This window comes from Hypomesus nipponensis, chromosome 14 (genome assembly GCF_054491055.1).
Source record: "Hypomesus nipponensis isolate SF chromosome 14, ASM5449105v1, whole genome shotgun sequence".
Lineage (NCBI taxonomy): Eukaryota > Metazoa > Chordata > Actinopteri > Osmeriformes > Osmeridae > Hypomesus > Hypomesus nipponensis.
Window position 1 is genome coordinate 13,958,631 of NC_140374.1, and position 21,626 is coordinate 13,980,256.

Genomic DNA, 21,626 nt, shown 5'->3' on the forward strand with positions numbered 1-21,626 from the left:
TTTTGTGGTTTTAAATCCTCTTTATTCATACCAAGACATTTCCACTTTCATACAGTATACTGACCTCTGTTTGGTCCATACATACGTTACATCTTGAAACCAGCAAGACTAGCAGTGTGTGGCAGGGGTCATTTGGGGTTGTTTGTTTTATATCGCTACATTGTTGATGGCAGAGACAACTTGAGATGTTAGTCCAAGACAAAGAGTTATGTGCTTCAGCTGAAACTATGCATGCAACGTGTGGGCGCCTGGTGGAGATTCTCTCCCTCTCCCTCTCTCTCTCTTACACACACACACACACACACATACACACATGGCCAGGAGAAGTAGATCTGTGGCACGCAGCACCAGGCCTCATTAAGCTTCTCTGCCATGCTGTGGCCGAGTTTCCACTTTGCTACTAGCAGCACAGCAATACACACACACACTCCTAGACTCCATGGGGGTGATGGCTTGGACCCCATGCCTCCTCCAGGAATAATGGCCCCTAACACACTTTTTCATCATGTCTTTTTCCCAAAACACACCACAGTAGTGTAGCTGCGCTACCATCAGCAACTATTGGTCTCTCACATACTTTAATGTGCAGGTTTTCATAACTAGAAGCCATCTACAGCTTCAGGAATTTACCCTGGGAGGTTGTGTGTATGAGGGAAAGAGAGAGGGGGGGGGGTGAAAATGACTACAGAGGTCCAAAGGTGAGGGGCATGAGACAGCATCAACAGATAAATTCGACGTAATTCTGCCTAGCTGAAGGATCTGGGGAATGTCTGGAGTGGCCATCTGCTTGATTACTGGCCGGTGGACAGCTCGTCCACACAGCCCATGCTCCGACGAGCTGGTCAATACGCCCCTCTGGCAAGGATTTTAGTGGGTCCTCAGTGGCCTTTTCTGTTTATCATTTGCCCAAGGCCATCCCTCTTCAAAACTGCATGGAAGCAGACCACAACTCTTCCTTCTCCTTACAATGTAAAGTGAATTCCCGCCTGATTTTGTGGAAATTGCTCAGCCAATTTTGCACGAGTGGGAAATGCTAACTTTAAAAAAGACTCATAGCAAACATGGCTGGTTCTGAAACAGTACACAATCCAGTATGTGACCCTTGCATTCTGTATATATATATATTTTTTACACATAAAACACCAAGGGATAGTAACCTTAACCCAGCCTAAAATCATAACCAATGTGAAATGAACAAGGACCTTTTTCCTATTCCGATTCTAATCACTTCCGCAAATGAATACGAAAGTGAAACATTTGACAGAAATTGAAACATTGTCATATTTTCTATGCTTGTTATAAATGGCTACAGAATCTTTTGGACCTTCATCCTCTGGTCCAAGTATCTGAAAGTAACTCAGACTGTCTGAACTGAAGTGTTGCAGTAAATCCTTCATTTTAACAGCTTGGATAACACCAGCAATATCCAGTCAAATATTTTGGATGTTTAGACAGAACAACCTAACAGAAAACAAAGACGGGTGTCCTCAGAGGAAATTGTCACAGATTGAAACAAAAGATTGAACTGACAATAGTGTTGTTTACTCCTAAACAACATGAGCAATCACAATTCATGTTTCTGAGCAAGGATGTCTCAAGTCCCCTGACAAATAATCCCTTGGGTTTTTGAAGGAAGGCTGGACTGCAGCATTTTCTTGGCATTTCACCTGATCGCTGTGTCAAAACCACAAATGTGATACTACACACCAAATCCCTCAGTAAAAGCCACAACTGAAGTTGTATTGAGAACCTGCTAAAATCTATTACAGTGATGGGGCAGGTCTACTGACAAAGCTTCTTGTTAGTCAGAAAAAAAACTACTGTTAACGCGAACATTGCTAATAATTTACTCAGTGGAGTAATTCTCAAAGAATAACAAATTATTGTAATCTTTGTACAGTATCAGTCTTATCCTGCTACATTAAGTTTGCTACAAATTGAGAATGTTCATGAATATATCAATTTCATCAGTAATATGTCTTCCTATTACATTAGTATTCCATTGACTCTTTGAAGACAGTGTTCAACTATCAGACCTCAGACTGTCACCTCAGATGCAAAAGTGTCGAAGCTGTGAGCCTGTGTTGCTAAACATTGTAGAATATAGGCCTAGACGAGAAGTAGATAATGACATTGAGAAGCAGTCACGCTAGCAGACAGTTGACAAACTGAAGACATGGAGGTTTTGGTAACTGGCTTTTTCTACATCCATACACATGGAAGCCTTTGAATTAGCTACTAATTATGTCCTAGCTAACATTAGCTTGCTAAAAGATTCCAAGTAAAACTTCCTGTTAGCAATCTAAAGTATAGCTTAAGCTAAAATTCAAACTATTATACAAAGGACACGGTTGACAGCAGATACTCAACGACTACAGTAGGCCTATATACCTCATTTTAGTATGCTTCTTAAAATAATTTCAGCTTTTAGCTACAGTATTTAGTTGCGGTTAAATAAATGACGAGGTCAACACAAAGACACACCACTACTCAGCAGAGCAGAGTAATATTTGGCCAGAGCTGTAGAACCTTGCACGGTTCACATTTCAGTTGCTACAGGATCCTCTACTTGTTATTCAACATCCATGACTTGTTCACATTTCCCTTCTCAACTGTAAAACTGGCTTAACAGCGGATAGGGGCAAGACAATTATAGGTTTGGATTGGAAACAGGTGCAAGCATCACCGGTGTCGTGCAACAGACAAATGCCTTCTTTTTTTTCTTCTTTTTTTTCTGAAAGCTGCTTCAGAGAAATATATTTTAACCTGGAATATTTTCAAATCTTAGCACAGCAAAGCTAGGCTGGCTGAGAGACCTACACTTTCATATAATGTCCATCACAAAACACAGATTTGTGCATAGGATATGTAAATGTCACACAATGAGGTTTAGGTGTCTGGTGTCTGGTATACTTTGTCTACTCTCATTTGATGGTCACTCAACCAAACAGGTCAATTCAAATTCATGGCAAAATGCTCGTTTAAACTGTCAAATCCTTTCAGAGACAGGGATATTTATTTTAACTCAACTTTTCTCAACGGTTATAATACTACTACTAATAAATAATATATATACATATTTTTAAGTGCAACATTTAATAATTTCATTGATACATTTTAATTTTAAGTAGCTATTCTTATAACAGTTACTGAATATTAGCACCACACTTGCAAGTAAAACATGTATTTTAAGGATATAGAAGAACGATAGGTTTGTTGCCGATTAGAAAAAAGGAAATTGATACATTTCAAAGCATTTGAATGTCAAATTAACCCCTACATTAGTCCCTCCCCAAATGACTACATTTTACTATGTGTGAATCATACTACTGGACAGTACTAGAAAGTAGTCCAAGTCGAATTTCCACAACATTTCTTAAATGAGCCAATTATTTGAAATGAAGGATGGTAAATATACTGAAGGGGTTAAGGTGGTATTTTAAAGAGGTTTACCAGACACCATATGACACACCTGTGAATGTGTGGAACATGATAGCCAAGTGCAAAGCACAACCAATAGAAACTAATGTCACCACTCTACATGTACTGTAGGCTGAAGAACAAGCCTCTCTGTGACTCAACCAGGAGAACTACTGTGCGCCCCTTTTCGTTTTCACCGTCCACAGAGAAAACAGGGTCTTTTCCTGGCCAGGCCACAGTGTGAGGAATAACACTTCAGATGCATAATAGCATCATGGGATATGGTGTACACGTAGCGGTGCACAGCCACTGCTGTGATCTTTGACCTTTTTGAAATGCAGTAGGATCGTTCCAGTGGGGTTGACGGGCCGGGGCGAGAGCGAGTCTATATTGCATTTGGGAGGGCGGAGTCTTCGAAAACGGGCGTCTTTTCGATCCCACGTGCAAACAGCTTGATCAACTGGCAGTGCACTCTACGGGAGGGAATGAGAGATGGATGTGGGGTCAGACACAGTGTGCCAAATATGGGAACGTGTAATCAAATTTGATGATTGTTTGACTTAATTTGTATTGTCAAAAAATAATACGAGTACAGAAGGTATTGCATAAGAAGTTAAAGACAATGCCATGTGAAATCCAGTGAGTGTCGTATTTGTAAAAACATTTTTACATTAACTGAAGCATTAGTACATGTCCACACACATGGTAGCCAGCCATACATTAACATTACGGGTGGGGGGGGGGGGTCGTACCCGACGTCTATGGCCGCGTGAGGCAGGATCTCGCCATCGCAGTTCCAGCTGCTGTGGGACGGCCGGCAGCTGCAGGACGGGTGGTCTCGGCAGATCTGGCTGAAGAGGCGCTTACCAGGTTCTCTCAGGTCCAGCTCCGAGTCGCTCTGGCAGTGACGCGGTGTGAAGCGGAAACGACGGACGCGGTGCACCTCCACGAAGCCCAGGTCGAACTGGGGGGAGGGACGGGAGAGTTAGATTAGTACTGGTGGGATTAGAGGATGGGGCACTTGTGAAAAGTACAATTCATTTCCCTTTATTATTCACAAAGGAAACTCACGTTTCCATTGGGTTCAAAATCTGTATTAGCAAAGACAAACTAGTGTGAATCCCAGATCATAGACTGCTTATCGGTTATAAAGGCGACGCACATACTATATTATCCAGGTGGGACGCTTCTGGAGTCACTGGACACCCCATACACAAACCCCCAAAAATATCTCCCCCCCCCAAACGAAAAGTTGTGCGTTGTACCTGGTCATCTTTGCTGGTGTGACGCAGCAAATGACGCAGGAAGTCGAAGCGGGAGCACTTGCGGACCAGGATGAGGTCGGTGGTGCCGTCGGACAGGTGGGCGGCTGGGGACAGGCCCTTCGGGCTGCGGGGGCAAGCGCAGCTCATGCTGGCTGCGTTGATGGCCAGGAACTTACCCCGGATGGTTTGCCACTCACCATTACACTCTGAAAGAAAAATATTAATATGTAAGAAAAACTTTAAGATTGCTCTCACTTGGCAGGCAACTTGATGAAAGGTTATGATGTAAAGGTTAAAATATTCTTATGGATTTTATTAATGAGTACCATCTTATAAATTGAGTTACTGTTGGCATATCAGATTTCAGTTTATATTAAAACCCAAAAGAAAAGTTTCCATACCAAATGATTAATGCGAAGGTTTCTGTGTAAAATAGTCAGCAGAACCATGATACAATCATTCATAGCAAAGACTATCCTTGAGTCACACAAACATATTTACTATCTTACTTTTCCATGATGACTGGTTTAAAACATAAATTTTGAGTGCCAGCCATCCAATAATAAAAAGGAGATAAGGATTATGGGATGTGGCTGGTATTTCTCTTTTACTGCTGAGGCTTTGGTTTGTTGCTATCTCTCCCCCAACTGAATAAGCAGTAATGATGTGCTACAACTCACTCTGGCAAAGCAAATCCTAGCCAAGATAGGCATCAACGCCATCTAAGGAAAAGATGCCACTTTGGCAGTCGCTTACTCCCTTTCTCACTTTTCAAATCTTCTCCCTCAATGCCGGACAGAATAAGAAACTGTCAAGGCGATCCTATGAATCAGTGGAACAGTATTTAGCTTACTTATTCTCCACACGATTACAGTTCCAGTTTCAACATGGGGTGACTGGGGCTGTTTTGCCAGGTTTCTGGTGGGACTTCAAATCCCATGATAGTCTTTATAGGGACTTCTGGGACATGCAGTACTTGTAGCCTTGTGTGATGCACTAAAGGGACTTGGGAGATGTGTATCGAAGGCCTTGTGGGCACATTGGATCCTATGGGACATTGTGAAGTTCAGCAGGAATTGAGATCTTAAGTTTTGATTTTTGAGTTCTAGTGGTAGTTGTAAGTGGCAACAAGCGATTCTCCTCGTTCAGCCTTTCATTTCATGTTAACTTCCCATAACTGTGTTTAGTTTACTTTGTACAGAAGCACTTACCGCTCTCTGAAACCTCTTGCCCCATCTTGCATTTCTCCAGCGTTTCATCTGAACACAACTGTCCGTTATGCTGGCATATGAAGCACCTGTAAAACAGGCACAGGTCAAGGTTGGAGTAATTGGTTAGCCTGCAAAGTCCTTCATTAAAAATCACAACGGAATAATACAAATGTCTTCATTAATCCAAATGTGTGAATCCAAAGGAACGTACAAAGGAAGGCAACCTTTTGATCTGCAATGTTCTAACCACTGAGCTTTATTTGGGAGAAAAAGTTCCTCTGGAATCAAAAGAGGGTCAGTAGAAGTCCCTGTGGAGTGGAGTAGTGTGGAGATGTTTGCAAGTCTGAGCCCTCACCCAGCTCTACACCTGGCCTGGTCCCTCGGCGTGCCCAGGATGTCGGTTGCCGGTAGGAACGACACCGTCCCTTCGTAGTTATGGTGGGTCAGGAACGTCTTAAAACCTACGGAAACAAGCGCAGAAGGCTGCTTCATTTAATTGCACTAGGATTTAACCTATACCTGTAATTTACGAAACGCAAAATACCTTTGGGGTGGTTTAAATAAATTCCAGCCCATCACATCGTAGCAATACGTGCTACAAACACGTGCCCCCCCCCCCAAAAAAAAGAAAATGCAAACGAGGTGATTTAATCAATTGACCTGAAATGTCGTATCTGGCTGGTCCCATCCAGCGCTTCCTCTCGCTGTCAGTCAGCACGTCGCCGTAGAAACCATATCCGAGCAGAGAGACGGAGTACCTCAGGAATGTGTTGTTATGGTGGACTGAGCACACGTCCATTGGCTGGGAGTCTCCTGTGAGAACACAACCCCAAGCATGAGTGACAATCCATGTGGGTCCGTATGTCCTGTGGGTTTGCAGGGCGTGATGCTACACCACTGAGATAACCTTCGTCACGGTCAAACATGCTCCTCTGTGTGTCCTTTGTTCATCTCACGTGTACAGTCTCACACTCTCATCTGGAGAACGTTGAATGAGTAGGTTGGACGTGTCACTTAAGGTCACTTGAGTGTGATAGCAGACCTCACTAATGTGACACACTTTTGTATTTACAAGAGCTTGGGGAATTACACAGCTATAGGTGGATGGCTTTCATTGCTTTTTGAATCGACATTTTACATCGACTTCCAGTATAAATGACTAAATGTTCGCAAAGGTTCTGTCAGAACCAAAACATGCACAGTTAAATGTGAATACAATGGGTTTTTTGTTCACCCTTATAATAACAATAAGACTTTATTTATATAGCACATTTCATACAAGAATTGCAGCTCAAGGTGCTTTACATAAAATCAATAAAAACAATAATACAAGTGAAAAAAGTAATAATAAAAATACAAGCCGCAGTCTTTGCAGGAATCCAAAACACACAAGCTGCATTCTTTGCGTCATCTCGAGCCACAGTCTTTGCGGTATCTCGAGCCACAGTCTTTGCGGTTTCCCAATATAAATACAAATTTAACTCAACAAAATACAAGCCGCAATCTTTGCGGGAATCCAATGTGCCGTGACACATTTATGCTTAAAAAGAAAATTGTTTTATAACTACACAAGGCCCAGTGAAAAAAACACAGTGATGGCTTTGAAAGTTAGTGAATATGGCGACTGGAGAAGACCCACCCACTATGATGTGCAGGGCGGAGGTCACAGGGTCGTTGGCTCCTACAGTTGCATAGCAGATGCAGTCGGTTGAACCTGGGTGACACAACACATTCAAACCAAACAAATCAGCCTTATAAGAAAGTGATGTTCACATTTCAGTAAATATTGTATTGTGGTCTGGGCATAGTTATTAGAGTGTCACAGGTCACTGTGCAGGTCATGTAATGCGTTTCACAGACTACAGTGCCGTGTGTCTGAACTGCGGTAGGCAGATATGTTTATTGATTTTATTCACTGTATGAGTGTGACTGTGAATGGAGTTTCACATGTACATAAGACAAACTATCATTTACACAGACACAATTGATAAGGGTTTTCTGAACAACAAGTACACTTATTGTTATTGCTCTACTCACAAAGGAAACAACATGTCCATTTTTGAGTGCTTATTCAAAGGACTACTGCTGGCATTTTGTCCAGAGGGCTCTTCTGAAAGCTTGTTCTACAATGTGCTTAGTCGGCAAAGTCCTGGTTCCCATCTCTTCCTGTTTCTACAATGGCTCTTAATTGATGAAGCCTCTGCACTGTAAGTATGTAGTTAAGAGCTAACAGCTCATTTTATTTCTATGCGATGAAATGCAAAACCACCCCACTGAGGTTTATCTTGACATAGCTGGAACAGTATATTCTAAGGGTTTCATCAATGCTGTGGACTTTACAAGGACCAGAAACCTAGGATACAACAACAATGGAGGCTCAATCACCTCCTAATCATGGACAGCTAGAAACCTGTTATGCATCAAGGGACATTTGCAAACATACAGCTAACATGACCTCAACAAATTTAAAACTAAACTCTTTAGAGACAAATGATACATTGAGGGACACCTGTCAGCCTTCATAAACCATGTGACCTCTTGAAAGTTTGATTGATTGACACAGCTCTTCCAACATAAGGCTCTGGATAAGACGGACTTGTTGGACTATGAATGCAGTGTACAACAGATTATTAAATGGGTCTCAGCCAGGTGAGGTAGTGAACTGATGATGCCATTTATGTTCATCCAATAACCAGGCATTTCTACATGAACTACCCATCCATGTACACTGTACAATAACATTTAGCTTTTTAATTTATTTTAGATCTGATTCATTTACTCTATTGTGTTACTGGCTGTACTACTCTACGTGCCACTGCAAATTGCCCCTCAGGGACAAATAAAGTGTTTAAAGTCAAAGTGTTTAGCGCCTGGGACGAGAAGGCAGTGCGTTGGTGTGAGGTCTGTGTCACCTGCAGGGATGATTCCAATGCGGAGAGCGCATGGTGTGAGGCTTTCCTCGGGGCAGTTCTCGTCCACGCCATTGTCCTTCTGCGTCCGCGAGATCAGCCCGTGAACCAACTCGCTGAACATCCCATCTCCACCCACGCACACCACCCTGTGGGGGAGGTCAAAGGTCACGTCGGGGAAAAAAAGCCCCCCTGCAACAATCTTTTATCTGATCAGTCTCAGAGGTCTTTTTCTTCCACAGATCATGGAGTTATATGTTACTTCACAGATAAGGGCCTGACCCCTATTCATGACATACCTCGACTGGAGACAAGTGTGGGCCTTCCAGCATGATCTGACAACGTATGAGTCGGCAACACCGATAACACATTTACTCTGTTTTGCTATCTGATTGACCCAATTATCTTTGTTTTGTTTGGTACTGGACCCCAGGTTCTAACCGTCTAATCAGAAAGACGGGCCAGAGAAGCCAGCCGTGATTGCAGTGACAGCCTGGTGTACCTGGCTGTATGTTGATAGAGGTATGGGATTTATTGAAAGATCTGACTTTAAGAACCCTCACCCATCATATTTCTTCAACTCTGCCTCTGTCCCCAGATGGTTCCTGGCGTGATTGGCATATTCTGTAACTACGACAACCAAAGACAACAAGTTAAACATCCAAGCATGCCAGAACGCTACAGATGCCAGCTGTTACCATTTCCCCAACACAAACTTTTGAATCTTTTCATGATCATACATATTTAAAGCACAAACCACTAGCAGATGGAACTCACCAATTATATGAGTGGAGATGGAGGCTCTGGCAAATAGGGGGGCTACTTCTTGTTCGTAGATGCGCTTGGCTTGCTGTTTACCTCCATAGGGATTGATGTACACCAGCAAATGCTTAGGCCTGTTTGCTGTTGAAAATAGTGGAACAGATGTATTTTTCCACACAACACACCATGCAACAAGTGTTTACCCCTATTTACACCGGACGCGTTAGCCAATCGCAACCACTCTAGTCAATGCTTGTGTTTACACCAGATACGCCGCGGCATGTTTCAGAACAAGCTTTTCTATTTTTGAGGGACACCGCGTCCAAGCCGCAAAGTTCACAGTGAAATAGCTATACAAAATAATTGAGGATGAATGTGTTTTTAACGACTATAGCTACAAATCTTGTATCCATGTCATTCATAACTGGACTTTTAAGTGTAGCCTATTAACTTTGTCAGTAGACTACAGCACAACAAAGTAGGACAAAACAACAATGAACACGATCACCACATTTAACTTGTGGACGTCGTACAGGCAAAGTAGTTAGTCGTTTGTTGATCTTGCGCACTCGCCAATTCTGGAATGCTGTGGAGGACAGAACAGAATCTGTAACGTGCCGCAGACGCGCACGGTGTAAATAGGGTGTTTGGCTAATTTGACTAAACAGGAAGAACATTTTATTTGAAAATATAATTTGCTTGTGTCATTTTCTTTGGACTATGAAAAATGTGTTTGTGTTTTCCTAGTACTCCTATTTTCATTATAAAACATCACCCCCACTCGGTGTATGCAAAGTGCACTTTGGTTAGAATGATAACACAAGGAAACACTGTCATATTACATAATGGCTACTGTTTGCCTGCTAATAATTTGTCTTCCATATCAACTCATGCTTACTCATGCTGACAGTCTAAAAGGTCATTGCTGAAATAATGTATAGCCCAACAAATGTTGACACAGTACTACGCTTCACACAAAAAACTAAATTACTCAACCTAAATATGATCACTCTATACTAAAAATATGTTAGAAGAAAATAAATAATTGTGGTGAGTTATGATTTGTGAAAAGACCCCAAATAAAATTAATTCCACATTGTTATTCTAGAATTGTGCCTATTGCACTTGGATTGAATTGGTTTGTAGATTGCTTTGTAGGGGGTCTTGGGTTTGCAGATTCTATTTAGAATTCACTTTGGATGAAAGCATCTGCTAAAATGAGTGAATGCTAACTGCATACTCAGTAGCGCTAGCTGTTCCCTGATGGTCTGGACCCACAGCTGACACAGCGCCCCCTCTGGACAGAAGAAGGTAACGTCTCGACACCGCCAGCGGTGTCTCCTTGTCCTCTCCACAAAGGACACTGGAGAAGGAAGGAATGTGAAACAACATTAAAAGAGGTTCACAAAGGGGTAACCATTTAAGACAATAATAGCCAACATGTCACACCGGTCATCTCGATACCTGTGAATGCATATGGGTAGGCTTCCAGTGGCTTCTGAGGCATTTTCTGCCACCTCCCGTCATTTTTAGTGGCACCGTTCTCTACGTCGAGCTCCCACACCGCTACAATCTCTGAAACTGCTACAGTGTGACAGGTACCTATGTAACACACAAGCACACACAAGCAGACACACACACACACACACGGCTTAAAGTAGGCTACTTCTAAAAGCTCCATTATTGTTCTAAACCCAAACCCATTTAGGTCACACAGACTGACTGACACACAGCGGTTGGTGGTGTTGGCTTACTCTTTATCCCAGAGCCGGGACAACAAGCTATTGTCGGGCCCTCCTCGCCGCCTACAGCCTAACAAGCTGGGCTCAAGGTATCAATTACCATTCAATAGCTTCACGCCAATGAAGTTTAATGTAATGAGATGGGAGCTTTAATTGAGTAATGAACAGTTTGATTTCAGCATTTGGGTGGGTCTAGTGTAGCGCCTGGCTGGAGAGATGGGAGAGGGCAGAGAAAAGAGGGAGGAGAAAACTAGGGATTAGACCAACTGTTTGTTTACGGCTACTGTTGTAATTTTAGGGCTTAAGGAGTGTCTACAAAGTCTTTAGACATAAGGAAGACAAGTCAGTTTAGCATTTAAAACCCAGATGGGAGAACTACTGTCAGTTATTACTTTCTGACACCCTCCGTCATAGTTTGTTAGCCTATTTAACAAACTGAATCATTCCAAATAATTTGTAAGCGATCTGAAATTGACTAACATCTGAATATATTTGGTCTCAGATCAAGCTCAAGATCAACACAGCTTCTGCAAGCAGCTGTTTCCTCCGGGAAAACCTCAGATCACAAACAACATTGGTTAAACCGGATACTGAACATTTCTCAGGAGGCTAGCGGCAGGTGTAAGGAGAGGGGTGTCACAGTCGGTAAACATGACCTCATTCAACAACAAAACATTTGTTCTTGATATGGCAAAAATTACGTGAAAGGCTTGAAATCAAAATAATTGAGAGATTTCATTCAAATTTAACCCTATTCCACAAACTGCTTTCCACAAAAGGTTAGCATTGGCTACCTGAGAAAATGAAACAAATGTGCACCATATCTAATTACTCCAACGCTCTGTGCCACCTCGTTGTGTTGTGAAGCACTGAACGAACATTGACAACAGCTTGGAGTTACTAGAGTCATTACTGCAACGCTAATGGGGAAACCAGGTTATATTGGAAATGTTTATCACATCCCTAAAAGGAGTTCAAAAATATGTTTTCATCCGATTATCAAACACAACATTTGATCTCCAATCAATGTTATAGATCTTAAACTCGGATACTCTCCTGTTGTTCATTTTAGTGTAAGACAGGATGTTATTAGACCAGGCCTCACATCTCCAGCTGTCTTGCCTGAAGGCAGGATGAATGACATTCAGTGCATCTCTCAACTCTACACTCCTAACTTGCAGAAAGGTTTATAATACTGTCATTTCATTGTGATACTACTTGTGTAATTATCCCCCAAAAAACATACATAATTAAATTGGAATGGATAAACTGATATCAGGGTGTAATGTGTTCTGTATCCAACTTGCGTCTGACACATTGTGTTTGTACAGGCAGGTGCATCTATCTAATAATGCCAGGAATCTGTGTGTGTACACATTGGAATGGGTTTAGTTTCCCACGTCATCTCAAAAACCTGGCACTCTATCACCATCTGTATTTGTGTGTTTCACTGGCATCTTAAGCACCAAATGCATCACGGGCACTGTGCACTAGTGAGTCACAATGAAGCATCAATCGATTACGTAACATACTCCCAAGGTCAACCACGGGGAAATCCATATGGCTTCATACAATGGCAGGAAAAACACACCACAAAAGCAGCAGGTCAGGGCTGTGCACCAGGGAGAAGAAAAGAGCAGGGGTCTGGAGGGGAAACCAATATGCCCAGAATAGGTAGATGGAGAAGGAGAGAGGTAGAAAGAAAGGCAAGAAGAAAGAGAAAGAAAGACACCGAGAGACAGAGAAAGACATAAATCCAAACCATACACGTACTTGGAATACACAGATGTGGATCAGTGAGAGGAACAAATTAAAATGATAATGAAGCTTTGAATTCTCCCACTGCATCTATTCTTGGATCCAGTCCATTTCATAAATACTGCAGAGACTCGGCAACCAGGTCGATGCAACAAAGCCACTGTGTGAGGAGGAATCTAAACCTGCTCTCTTGCAGTGGAGACCTCATTAACTATTAATGATGGAGCAAAGACACTCACAACAGCCCACCTGAGTGCCATTGCTCCAGCGTGAGGAGAACTATCAGCTCTGTTTGAGGACATGGCCGGGTTCAACCTCAACATGCACGGGTAGTCGGGTACGTGATGAGCTTTGTCAGTAATATCCCAGTGGTAAAGAGCCCATTTGAGGCCTTGACACAAGAACAGGCCAGCGAAACACCCATCCCACTGTACTCCTACTTGAAGTGCAAGAGACACAGGGTGAAAACGCAATAATAAAGATGTGTTCCTTCTGTTTAAGTGAGATGCAGACAAAGGGGAAAGGGACAGAGGACACCCTCAATAATATATCACCTTGCAGCTGACTAAACAGCCATCAGCCATTACGAAGGGCCGACACTGCTGGATGGCCGAGGTAATGATATCCCGGTTTAACTATCCAGGTCAGGTCAAGAGAAATAAAACATACAGGCCAGGAAAAAAAAAACAGTTTCACGCAGTCCTTTCATTTGTCAGATGGAAGTAAGCTTACAGCCACTGCAGGAGAGGACGGCGTTTAAGCAGTGCCACACTGTACCACTTGACTGTAAATATTGTGTGCCTTGAACGCAGTCAGACGTGACAGCAGATTTTGTACTTACCAAGGGCAGTTATATCAAACTGGAGGGGGAGGAGGGAGGGGGGGCTGGCTTTGGGCTCTACAAAGCAAAAGGAAACTAATGTTGAAACTATGAGCACTAGAAGCACAGCTACTAAAGAAGCTTAATGCTGGATTTGATGTTTAGATGGATTTAGTACAATATAACCAGTTACCATACCATGGTATGCTAATTTCACACAAAATTTCACCTAGACCACTGTGTGATTTATCCATGGTTGAATTAGCCCTGTTCAAAATGGCATATATTATTTATATGTTTCCTACAAAGACAGTATTCAATAGCAGTGATAATTGTGCTTTGGCAATGTTTTAATTTACTGCATGTTTTCTTTTGTTGATGTTGTTAAAAAAAAAAAAAAAAAATAGGAAGGACATTTACTTAATATTTCTTTATACCATGTAGGCCTCAAAGAGGAAGTCCAATTTTGAAGCATATAAGGTGTGACTTATTACCTTTGAATGTCCCTGCTGAAAGTTGTACTTTAACCATCCCACTGTGAGTCTACATAGCAACGAGGCCCCCTGACAGAGACAACTGATGAGTTGCACACTGTCTAGCAAACCTCATATTCTGTACGAGATTGGTACTTACATAGCAAGGCATGGCAAGTAGAAAAAATGTATTATTTCTGTGTTTTTATGTTTGAGAAATTGCTATTTGAACTGAGCCATAAGATAAAACCACAACCTCTGTTTCTTTAAGGGAACCCTATCAAATACAGCTGGCAGAAGCACTCGACACCGAGGGTTACAAGGGAGGAAAGGACGTGGCCGGACTCTTGGACCACGACATGAAAAGAGCAGCTCCTACCTGTCTCTCCTTTGCCTCTGTGACGAAACTTAGAAAGACAGAAACCTGGAGGGGAACAGTAGAGTTGGCTGTAAGTTTGTGTGAGGGAGTAAGTCAATTACATCATCCTGAGTGGTAACTGTGAAAGTTATAACTTACACACAATTTCCAAGACTCACATTTCCCATCTTTTGATATAATGGTTGCACATGAAGAAAATGACAGCTGTATTATGCATTCATTGGCCATCCATGACGGCGGATGCTTCCCATATCAATTACTTTAAATAATATTACTACTACAAAAGATTTGAAATAAAATGAGCACTATCCTGCTGAAAATTACACCACTGACTCTCTCAGGCTAATGTGGAACATATGATCTCATGATACCGTCTAAAAAAGGTATTCGAATTCATTTGAGCCAGGGTACTCCAAAGGTTACTTTTATATCTGAGAGACTCCTATTCCGCCTGTTCATTCACACGGATGATCTCAGTAAGGCTCCTTGGGATTGCTCATTTCTCAGGGCATTACACGGCTCACACCAACGTACTGAGCAATCCTTCCTAGACCAGAAATCAGCAGGCCCGACTCCCAAGCCCATTCATTCTGGAATAAAGGGAGAGAGAGCTATGACAGTTTCACATGGGAGATGGCAGATAGGTTGCCACTAACTGGAAGAACACGATACGTTGTCTAACGTTTGTTTATCTGTGGGCAAAACGATATGCAATATGTAATCCACATTTGAACCCATATGCGTTTCTTTCTTTCTTATTTTTATAAATGATGGCTCCAGTTGAATCCCTTTGTTGAGTGATAACAATCAAAGTCTTGTGAATGTACACTTTTAATCATTTGTTGTGGAGGACAACGCATTTTGTTTTCATTAAATGTGGGTCTACGAGGGGGAGTGAGATGGCTGAGCGGCTAGGGAATCGGGCTAGTAATCAGAAGGTTGCCGGTTTGATTCCCGGCAATGCCAATGACGTTGTGTCCTTGGGCAAGGCACTTCACCCTACTTGCCTCGGGGGGAATGTCCCTGTATTTACTATAAGTTGCTCTGGATAAGAGCGTCTGCTAAATGACCAGACTCCTAAAGACTGTAAACAACATACTGTAGCACATTTTTGTGCAATTCATAAGAGGGAATCCCAGAAATGAATCCTTTCATGGCATTTCTATTTTGCACTCCAATCAGGCTACTCAAAATATATTAAAAAGGAATAATGCTTGACCTAATGATTTAGCTTAGCCACGGAACCAACGTAATGAAAAGGCCATCTCCTTTCTGCCTGCTATCTTCCACTTGTCTGGTCACAGAACAGTGCTCAGTACAGGAAATGGGCCAAACATGAAATATTCATAACATTTGAAGGACACAGGCCAGCGATTTGAGGAGAGAACAGGGGAGGGCAGGGCCTGTTTTGGTAAGCTGAGTTCCAGAGTCAACAACTCTGCTGGCAATTAGGTTAGTAACTGACAGAAGTGGCACTCATTATAGTTGGCTATCTCATGTTTGTCATTCATTTCATTTTCCCCTGCTGAATGAAAAAGTCTATATGACTATCTGGAGATATCAGGTATTAATTGTGGTTATTAAATCGTAATCAATGCTAAACCCAAACAACACACTCTACTACTCTACTTTTAGGCAGCTAAATTGAACAGCCTAAATTATTTTTAGGACATCCATATCATTTTGACTTCTCTTCTAGAGATGTCCCTGTAGAGCTGACCTCAATAACGTAATCCAATGAAGAAGGCTTTGTGTCAAGCTTTAGCTGCTAACAAAAAAAAGAAACAACACCGACTCTGTATAGGTAAACAGCCATGGAGCAAGTCTGGTCTTGAACTGACACACTATTCTTCTCAGGCCGACCATGATGCTGGCTACTGGATTGACCTTTTTGGCTGCTTCTTGTGCAACACAGACATGGGCCGACAGAGAAGGAACGAGTATGAGAGTGGAGGGAAGACAGATGAGAAGGTCACGAGACTAGCGTTGGCAATTCAGTGAAATGTCAGACAGTGCGGGTAGTCAACAATCATCTGTTGACAAGTTGAGTTACGTTGTTCGTGTCAGATTGGTTCACTTAAAAATGTCATTACTCAAGAAAAAACCACCACACTAATGTACACATTTCTTTAATGGTAACTAAATGACTTACTTCAATAATTGGAAAAGATTATTGTTTGGTGTGGTTTGACATCCACATCGAACAGCTCCCATAGTCTACATGGTTGACTGCACTTGTATAACAGTGTGCTGCCTGCCAATGATATTTGCCTTGTTGACAAATTCCGACAACATTTCGTAAGAATGCGATTATAACATTTGTCATCACTTTCTAGGTAGACTCTCAAGCCTTACCATCTTACCAAGGAGACCAATGGAAATGCTTGTATTTATTTCCAAAGACATTAGTTGAGACAAACAGACAAGTTGGTCTCATTTGTTACACCTTGGGAATACTAAGAATTCCTATTGGTTTTGTGCTAGCTACTTTACAACGTAAATCTATTTTTATAAGATAATTAGCTATGCCTTCAGTGAAGGCCAGTGTCTGGATCTCATCATAATTTCAACAGTGAAAGTGAGCATGGAGAACATTTGCTTCAGGCAAGACATTTTATTGTTGAACTATATACAGGGTCTCAAAGGGCAAACAGACTACTTAAGAATAAGACCATTATGGACACAAGGAATCTGCTGAGTGGGACTATATCTGATAATGATCACCTGGATTGCAAAGGGTAAGCTATGGAGGTACTGGAGTCAATCATTTAGTCTTGTTAACCTTATTTGGGTTGTAGTATTGCACAGCTGGACTGCAGCAAGCACTATGGCCCAGTTCCCCAGACATGGATTAAGCCTAGTCCTAGACTAAAAACCTTTTCAATGGAGATCTTCATTACATTTTTCTCATACTTAAGAACTAGGTTTACTCTATATCTGGAAAACTGAGCCTGTCTTTTTGCCTTTCGTTTTCGAATATTAAAATAAGCAGAGTATTGTATTTGCATTGGTTGGCAAACTTCACATTAGAACTGAACCTACAATGAGGTCAAGGGGTGAACACATTCCATTCACTAGCACGTGGTAAACATTTATGAACGACCTACAGTGACCCCGGTACTTGTCAATACCCATAGGGTATGGCAACATTGTACAACACGTGACTTGGTAAGTGGTCATAGGCGATGACAAATTCTACGAACATCAAAAAACGAATATAACTTATGTGGGTAAAGAGCATGTGTGCGCCATGTTCAACAAAACCCCTAATTCCAACTCAATCGAATATTCGAGAAGTTTAGCCTAGAAGTTTAGCTTGAGCCTGAAAAAGAAGCTGCGAATAAACGATGCATTGAAGGTTAGTTCATTCGAAATTATTTAGACGATTATTTAGACGAAGTCATTTAGACGACTTTGGCACTGGCAGTTGACTACGCATCGACGTGTCTATCGACCCATAACATTAGGCTAAAGCAGTTGCTGACAAACTTGATAAGAGCTAACTTCTTTTAAGATAATGGTAAACGAAAAAATTGCAAATGATAAGGATGCAAGATCTGAAGCGAGAACGGATTAAGCATGCGCACGTCATGTGTTCACGCAAAAATGTAAAAAGCGGATATGCTAAGAGATAGAAGCGAGTCTAGCTAACGCTAACTCACCGAGGTGCCAGACACACTACACTTGCGACCCCCCAGTGTCCTTTACCGTGAATAAATGTACTACGACAGCACATCATATGCTTTTACTTATACGTGTGGATCACTTACCGACTTTGAATGGATGATGCAAGCCTCCGACGCGTTTTTTCTTGGTGGTGGGCTGCTCTTTCCATGTCATAAACACACGGTTTAACGACACTTCGAAGACGGTGTTTTTAAGTAAGAGCTGCGATGACAACAACCTCGGCTGTTTTTCCATCTCTTTACCTTGAAGCCAACGTACCGAAAGACTGAGAATAAGGTGTCAATGTTATCTTATTGTCAACATATTTGAGTAAAGTTATCGGGTTGAAGGCCCTTTGTCTACATAAGGAAATAATGTTGCTAAATTCGACAACACCGATGACACAATTGAATAGGATAGCGGATTCTTCATTCAGCAGAGGGGACGGGCTGAGCATTACGCGTGTCGTCACTACGTATTTAAATTAAGAAGGCCAAAATAACATTGACTTCATAAAATATACTTAAATGCAATGTAAAACTGTGCATGATGTCATAAAAACAATTGTCTGAATAGATACATACGTTTTGGGAAAATGTTATTCGAAAAACGTGGCTTGGATATATTGCTCATCAGGTTGCAGTTCCTAGTTCAAGAAATAATCAAGCAGAAATAATAATTGTGAAAGCTGATTTCATGGTTTGGATATATGATTTAATGTTGCTGATAGGCATTCATGTTGCAGTAGGCTGTAAAGAGAAATTGTATCTGCCCTGACTTTCGAAAGGCCCATGACTTACATACAAGTAAAACTCAACCTGCGTGGTTACAACTCAAGTAATCATTAAATCAGATTCCATGCAGCGCCGACACAGCAAGCAAGTTTTTAATATAACTCATATTAAGTTGTTTTGCTACATTCTGAGGAAATACAATACATAACACTGTTGATTAAATAATGAAACCAAACATTTAGTCTTGCTCAAACACCAACACAGCCATGAGAAACATGGAAAGATATAACTCATGCTGATCAGAACAAAACTGAACTGACCTATGGCACACACACTAACACTGAAGCTCTCCAATTATATTAGTGCATAATTTGAGAATGATTCTGTTCAGACAGTCAGTTTTATTTTATTTTTGTCAATTTTAAAAGGCTGTTTATTGATTTTCATTTTCAATTAACAATGCCTAATTGTGACACTAGAGGGAAACTTCTAGGACACCACACCACAATAAGCACAGTGTCTGCTTTTGTTCATCAATAGGTTTCTAATAGACTGACAGTCTGGAGTAGCTGGAGTAACACAGGCACCATTGAGAATTGCCTTGTTGCAACATCATAATGGCTGGCACTGAGAAGTTTGAAGGAGGATGATAATGATTTGTAATTGATTAACACCAAGCTCAGTGTTTAGGCCTACCTTCTAATCGTTTTGTGCAAATTGAAAAAAGCAGCACTTTTATTATTTTGTCAGTGATAATCTGTGTCCACTGTACTCCGTACTGTTTTTGAAAGAAAGTGGGGGTTTTTCATTGTTTATCTGAAGCATACAGTTATTAATGTGATTCTCAAGCAATATTATTTAGCCATTTGATTAATCAAATGACAATGAGGATTTTGTTTAAAGGTAAGAATTGCTTACGTAGAAACACACTCACAAGCAAGCGCACACACACACAGGTGTGCAGTGAAAAAAGGATGTGTAACTGTCAATGATTGCTGTAGTCCATTCTACACTGAATGTACAGTATGACATTTTTATATGATTATGCCCCTTGTCCCACCAACAAGGCTTAAGAGCCTCCATGCACATGTAAGAAAGAGTAGATTAATCTAAACTTTCACGTTTTACACGTTCATGTTTATATTTAGTTGTTCTTTGTTGTTTCATAGAACAGTATACCAGCATTCCATGCTCACATGTAACATTTTGATTTGGTTGCTACAGTATCTTGATCAAATAAGATCAAAGTAAATCTCTGTTGATGAATCTTCCAGACATCTCCATGTTCTGTTTGTACAGTTGGACACATACCAACCAATGCTCATTTTCTTCCTCCTCTCCAACCTCCCAGAGCTGACTACAACATGTGCCCATCTTCACCATCAATAAAGAAAAGGGAGAGGGGGAGAGGAAAGAAAGGCAGGCCCAGAAGGGTAAGGAAAAGGATAACAAAACAAAAAAAAGAAAGAAATGGAGGAAAAGAGATAGCGACAGAATGTTGCTGAAGAAGAGCTCAGGAAGTGGACTGCCAAGGCCTCAGAAGAAGACCCTCTCTGAGAGGAGGGGTTTCATAAAACAAACCACAGAAGAAGCCTAAGCCGACTAGCTTCAAACAATATAAAGGTAGGAGTAGCGGTATGAGATGGGTTAGGGGTAAGGATAGGAGTAGGATAGGAGAAAGGTTAAGGGTGAGAACTTGAAGCAGGAGACTCTCCGCCTCAGCTCCATTGATGTGAATGGTGGCTTGACCCCCCCCCCCCCCCCCCCCCCCCCCCCGTCGATTCCTGAAATCCACAATAATCCCCTTAGTCTTGCAGTCGCTAAGAAAGAGGTTGCTGTCCTGGCACCATGTTGCCAAGACATTGACCTCCTCTCTGTTGGTGGTCCCATCTTGGTTGGAGGTAAGGTCCAGTTCATCTGCAAACAGATGATTCTGGAACAGTGTGCATGCATGAACATGCATGGACAAGGCCTACATGAGGTGACCAAGTGTGCAGCCCTTATTGGCTCCGGTGCCCCTGCGGTCTGCTAGTCAGGAAGTCCAGGATTCAGTTACAAAGGGAGAGATCAGGACCCAAGATGCTGAGCATGAGAATGAGCTTAGCGGGCACAATTGTGTTGGATGCTGCGCTGTAATCTCTTAAGAGCATCCTCTCCCACTCCCTTATCCAGGAGGGAGGGGGCAGTGTGCACTGCCAGGGAGACGGCGTTGTCCTTAGATCTATTGGGGCGGTGTGTTAATTGCGGGAGGTCCAAGGCGTCAGGGAGGGATATCATATGTTGGGTCTGGCTAACCGCTCAAACAACTTCAGGGCTGTCAGTATTCCAGGGTCATCATTCAGGTAGGCAATGGAAGGTTTTTTTGTCATGGGAACAATGGTTATCGGTTTGAAGCACATGGGGACTGTAGATTGGTTCTACAGTCTACAGTCATACCTCTGCTAGATGATCGGCGCATTCTCTGAGGACATGGCTTGGAATGCCATC

At 41.9% G+C, this 21,626-nt stretch overlaps 1 protein-coding gene and 1 long non-coding RNA gene across 4 annotated transcripts in view; one reads left to right on the forward strand and one right to left on the reverse strand.

Annotated features, from left to right (window-relative positions):
• Positions 1 to 18,817, reverse strand: cerk (ceramide kinase). 3 transcript variants are annotated; one of them, XM_084671811.1, is made up of 15 exons: positions 18,510 to 18,817; positions 14,740 to 14,784; positions 13,909 to 13,965; positions 11,032 to 11,169; positions 10,808 to 10,930; positions 9,583 to 9,708; positions 9,369 to 9,435; positions 8,809 to 8,954; positions 7,536 to 7,610; positions 6,557 to 6,709; positions 6,252 to 6,357; positions 5,897 to 5,982; positions 4,686 to 4,891; positions 4,173 to 4,384; positions 1 to 3,893 (listed from the first exon to the last, which is right to left on the reverse strand). In XM_084671811.1, exons 1-15 carry the CDS (start codon positions 18,658 to 18,660, stop codon positions 3,806 to 3,808), a joined length of 1,779 nt encoding a protein of 592 aa, XP_084527937.1. In that variant the 5' UTR covers positions 18,661 to 18,817; the 3' UTR covers positions 1 to 3,805. The 3 variants fall into 3 exon arrangements, with proteins under 3 accessions (XP_084527937.1, XP_084527938.1, XP_084527939.1); XM_084671812.1 differs by lacking the exon at positions 13,909 to 13,965 and having other exon boundaries at positions 18,510 to 18,816; XM_084671813.1 differs by lacking the exons at positions 13,909 to 13,965; positions 14,740 to 14,784 and having other exon boundaries at positions 18,510 to 18,816.
• Positions 17,192 to 21,626, forward strand: part of LOC146258730 (uncharacterized) — a 21,087-nt gene continuing 16,652 nt past the window's right edge. Inside the window, exons 1-2 of the long non-coding RNA XR_014729696.1 lie at positions 17,192 to 17,477; positions 20,491 to 20,572. This is a non-coding gene — a long non-coding RNA (uncharacterized LOC146258730). The remainder of the gene's footprint in view (positions 17,478 to 20,490; positions 20,573 to 21,626) is intronic.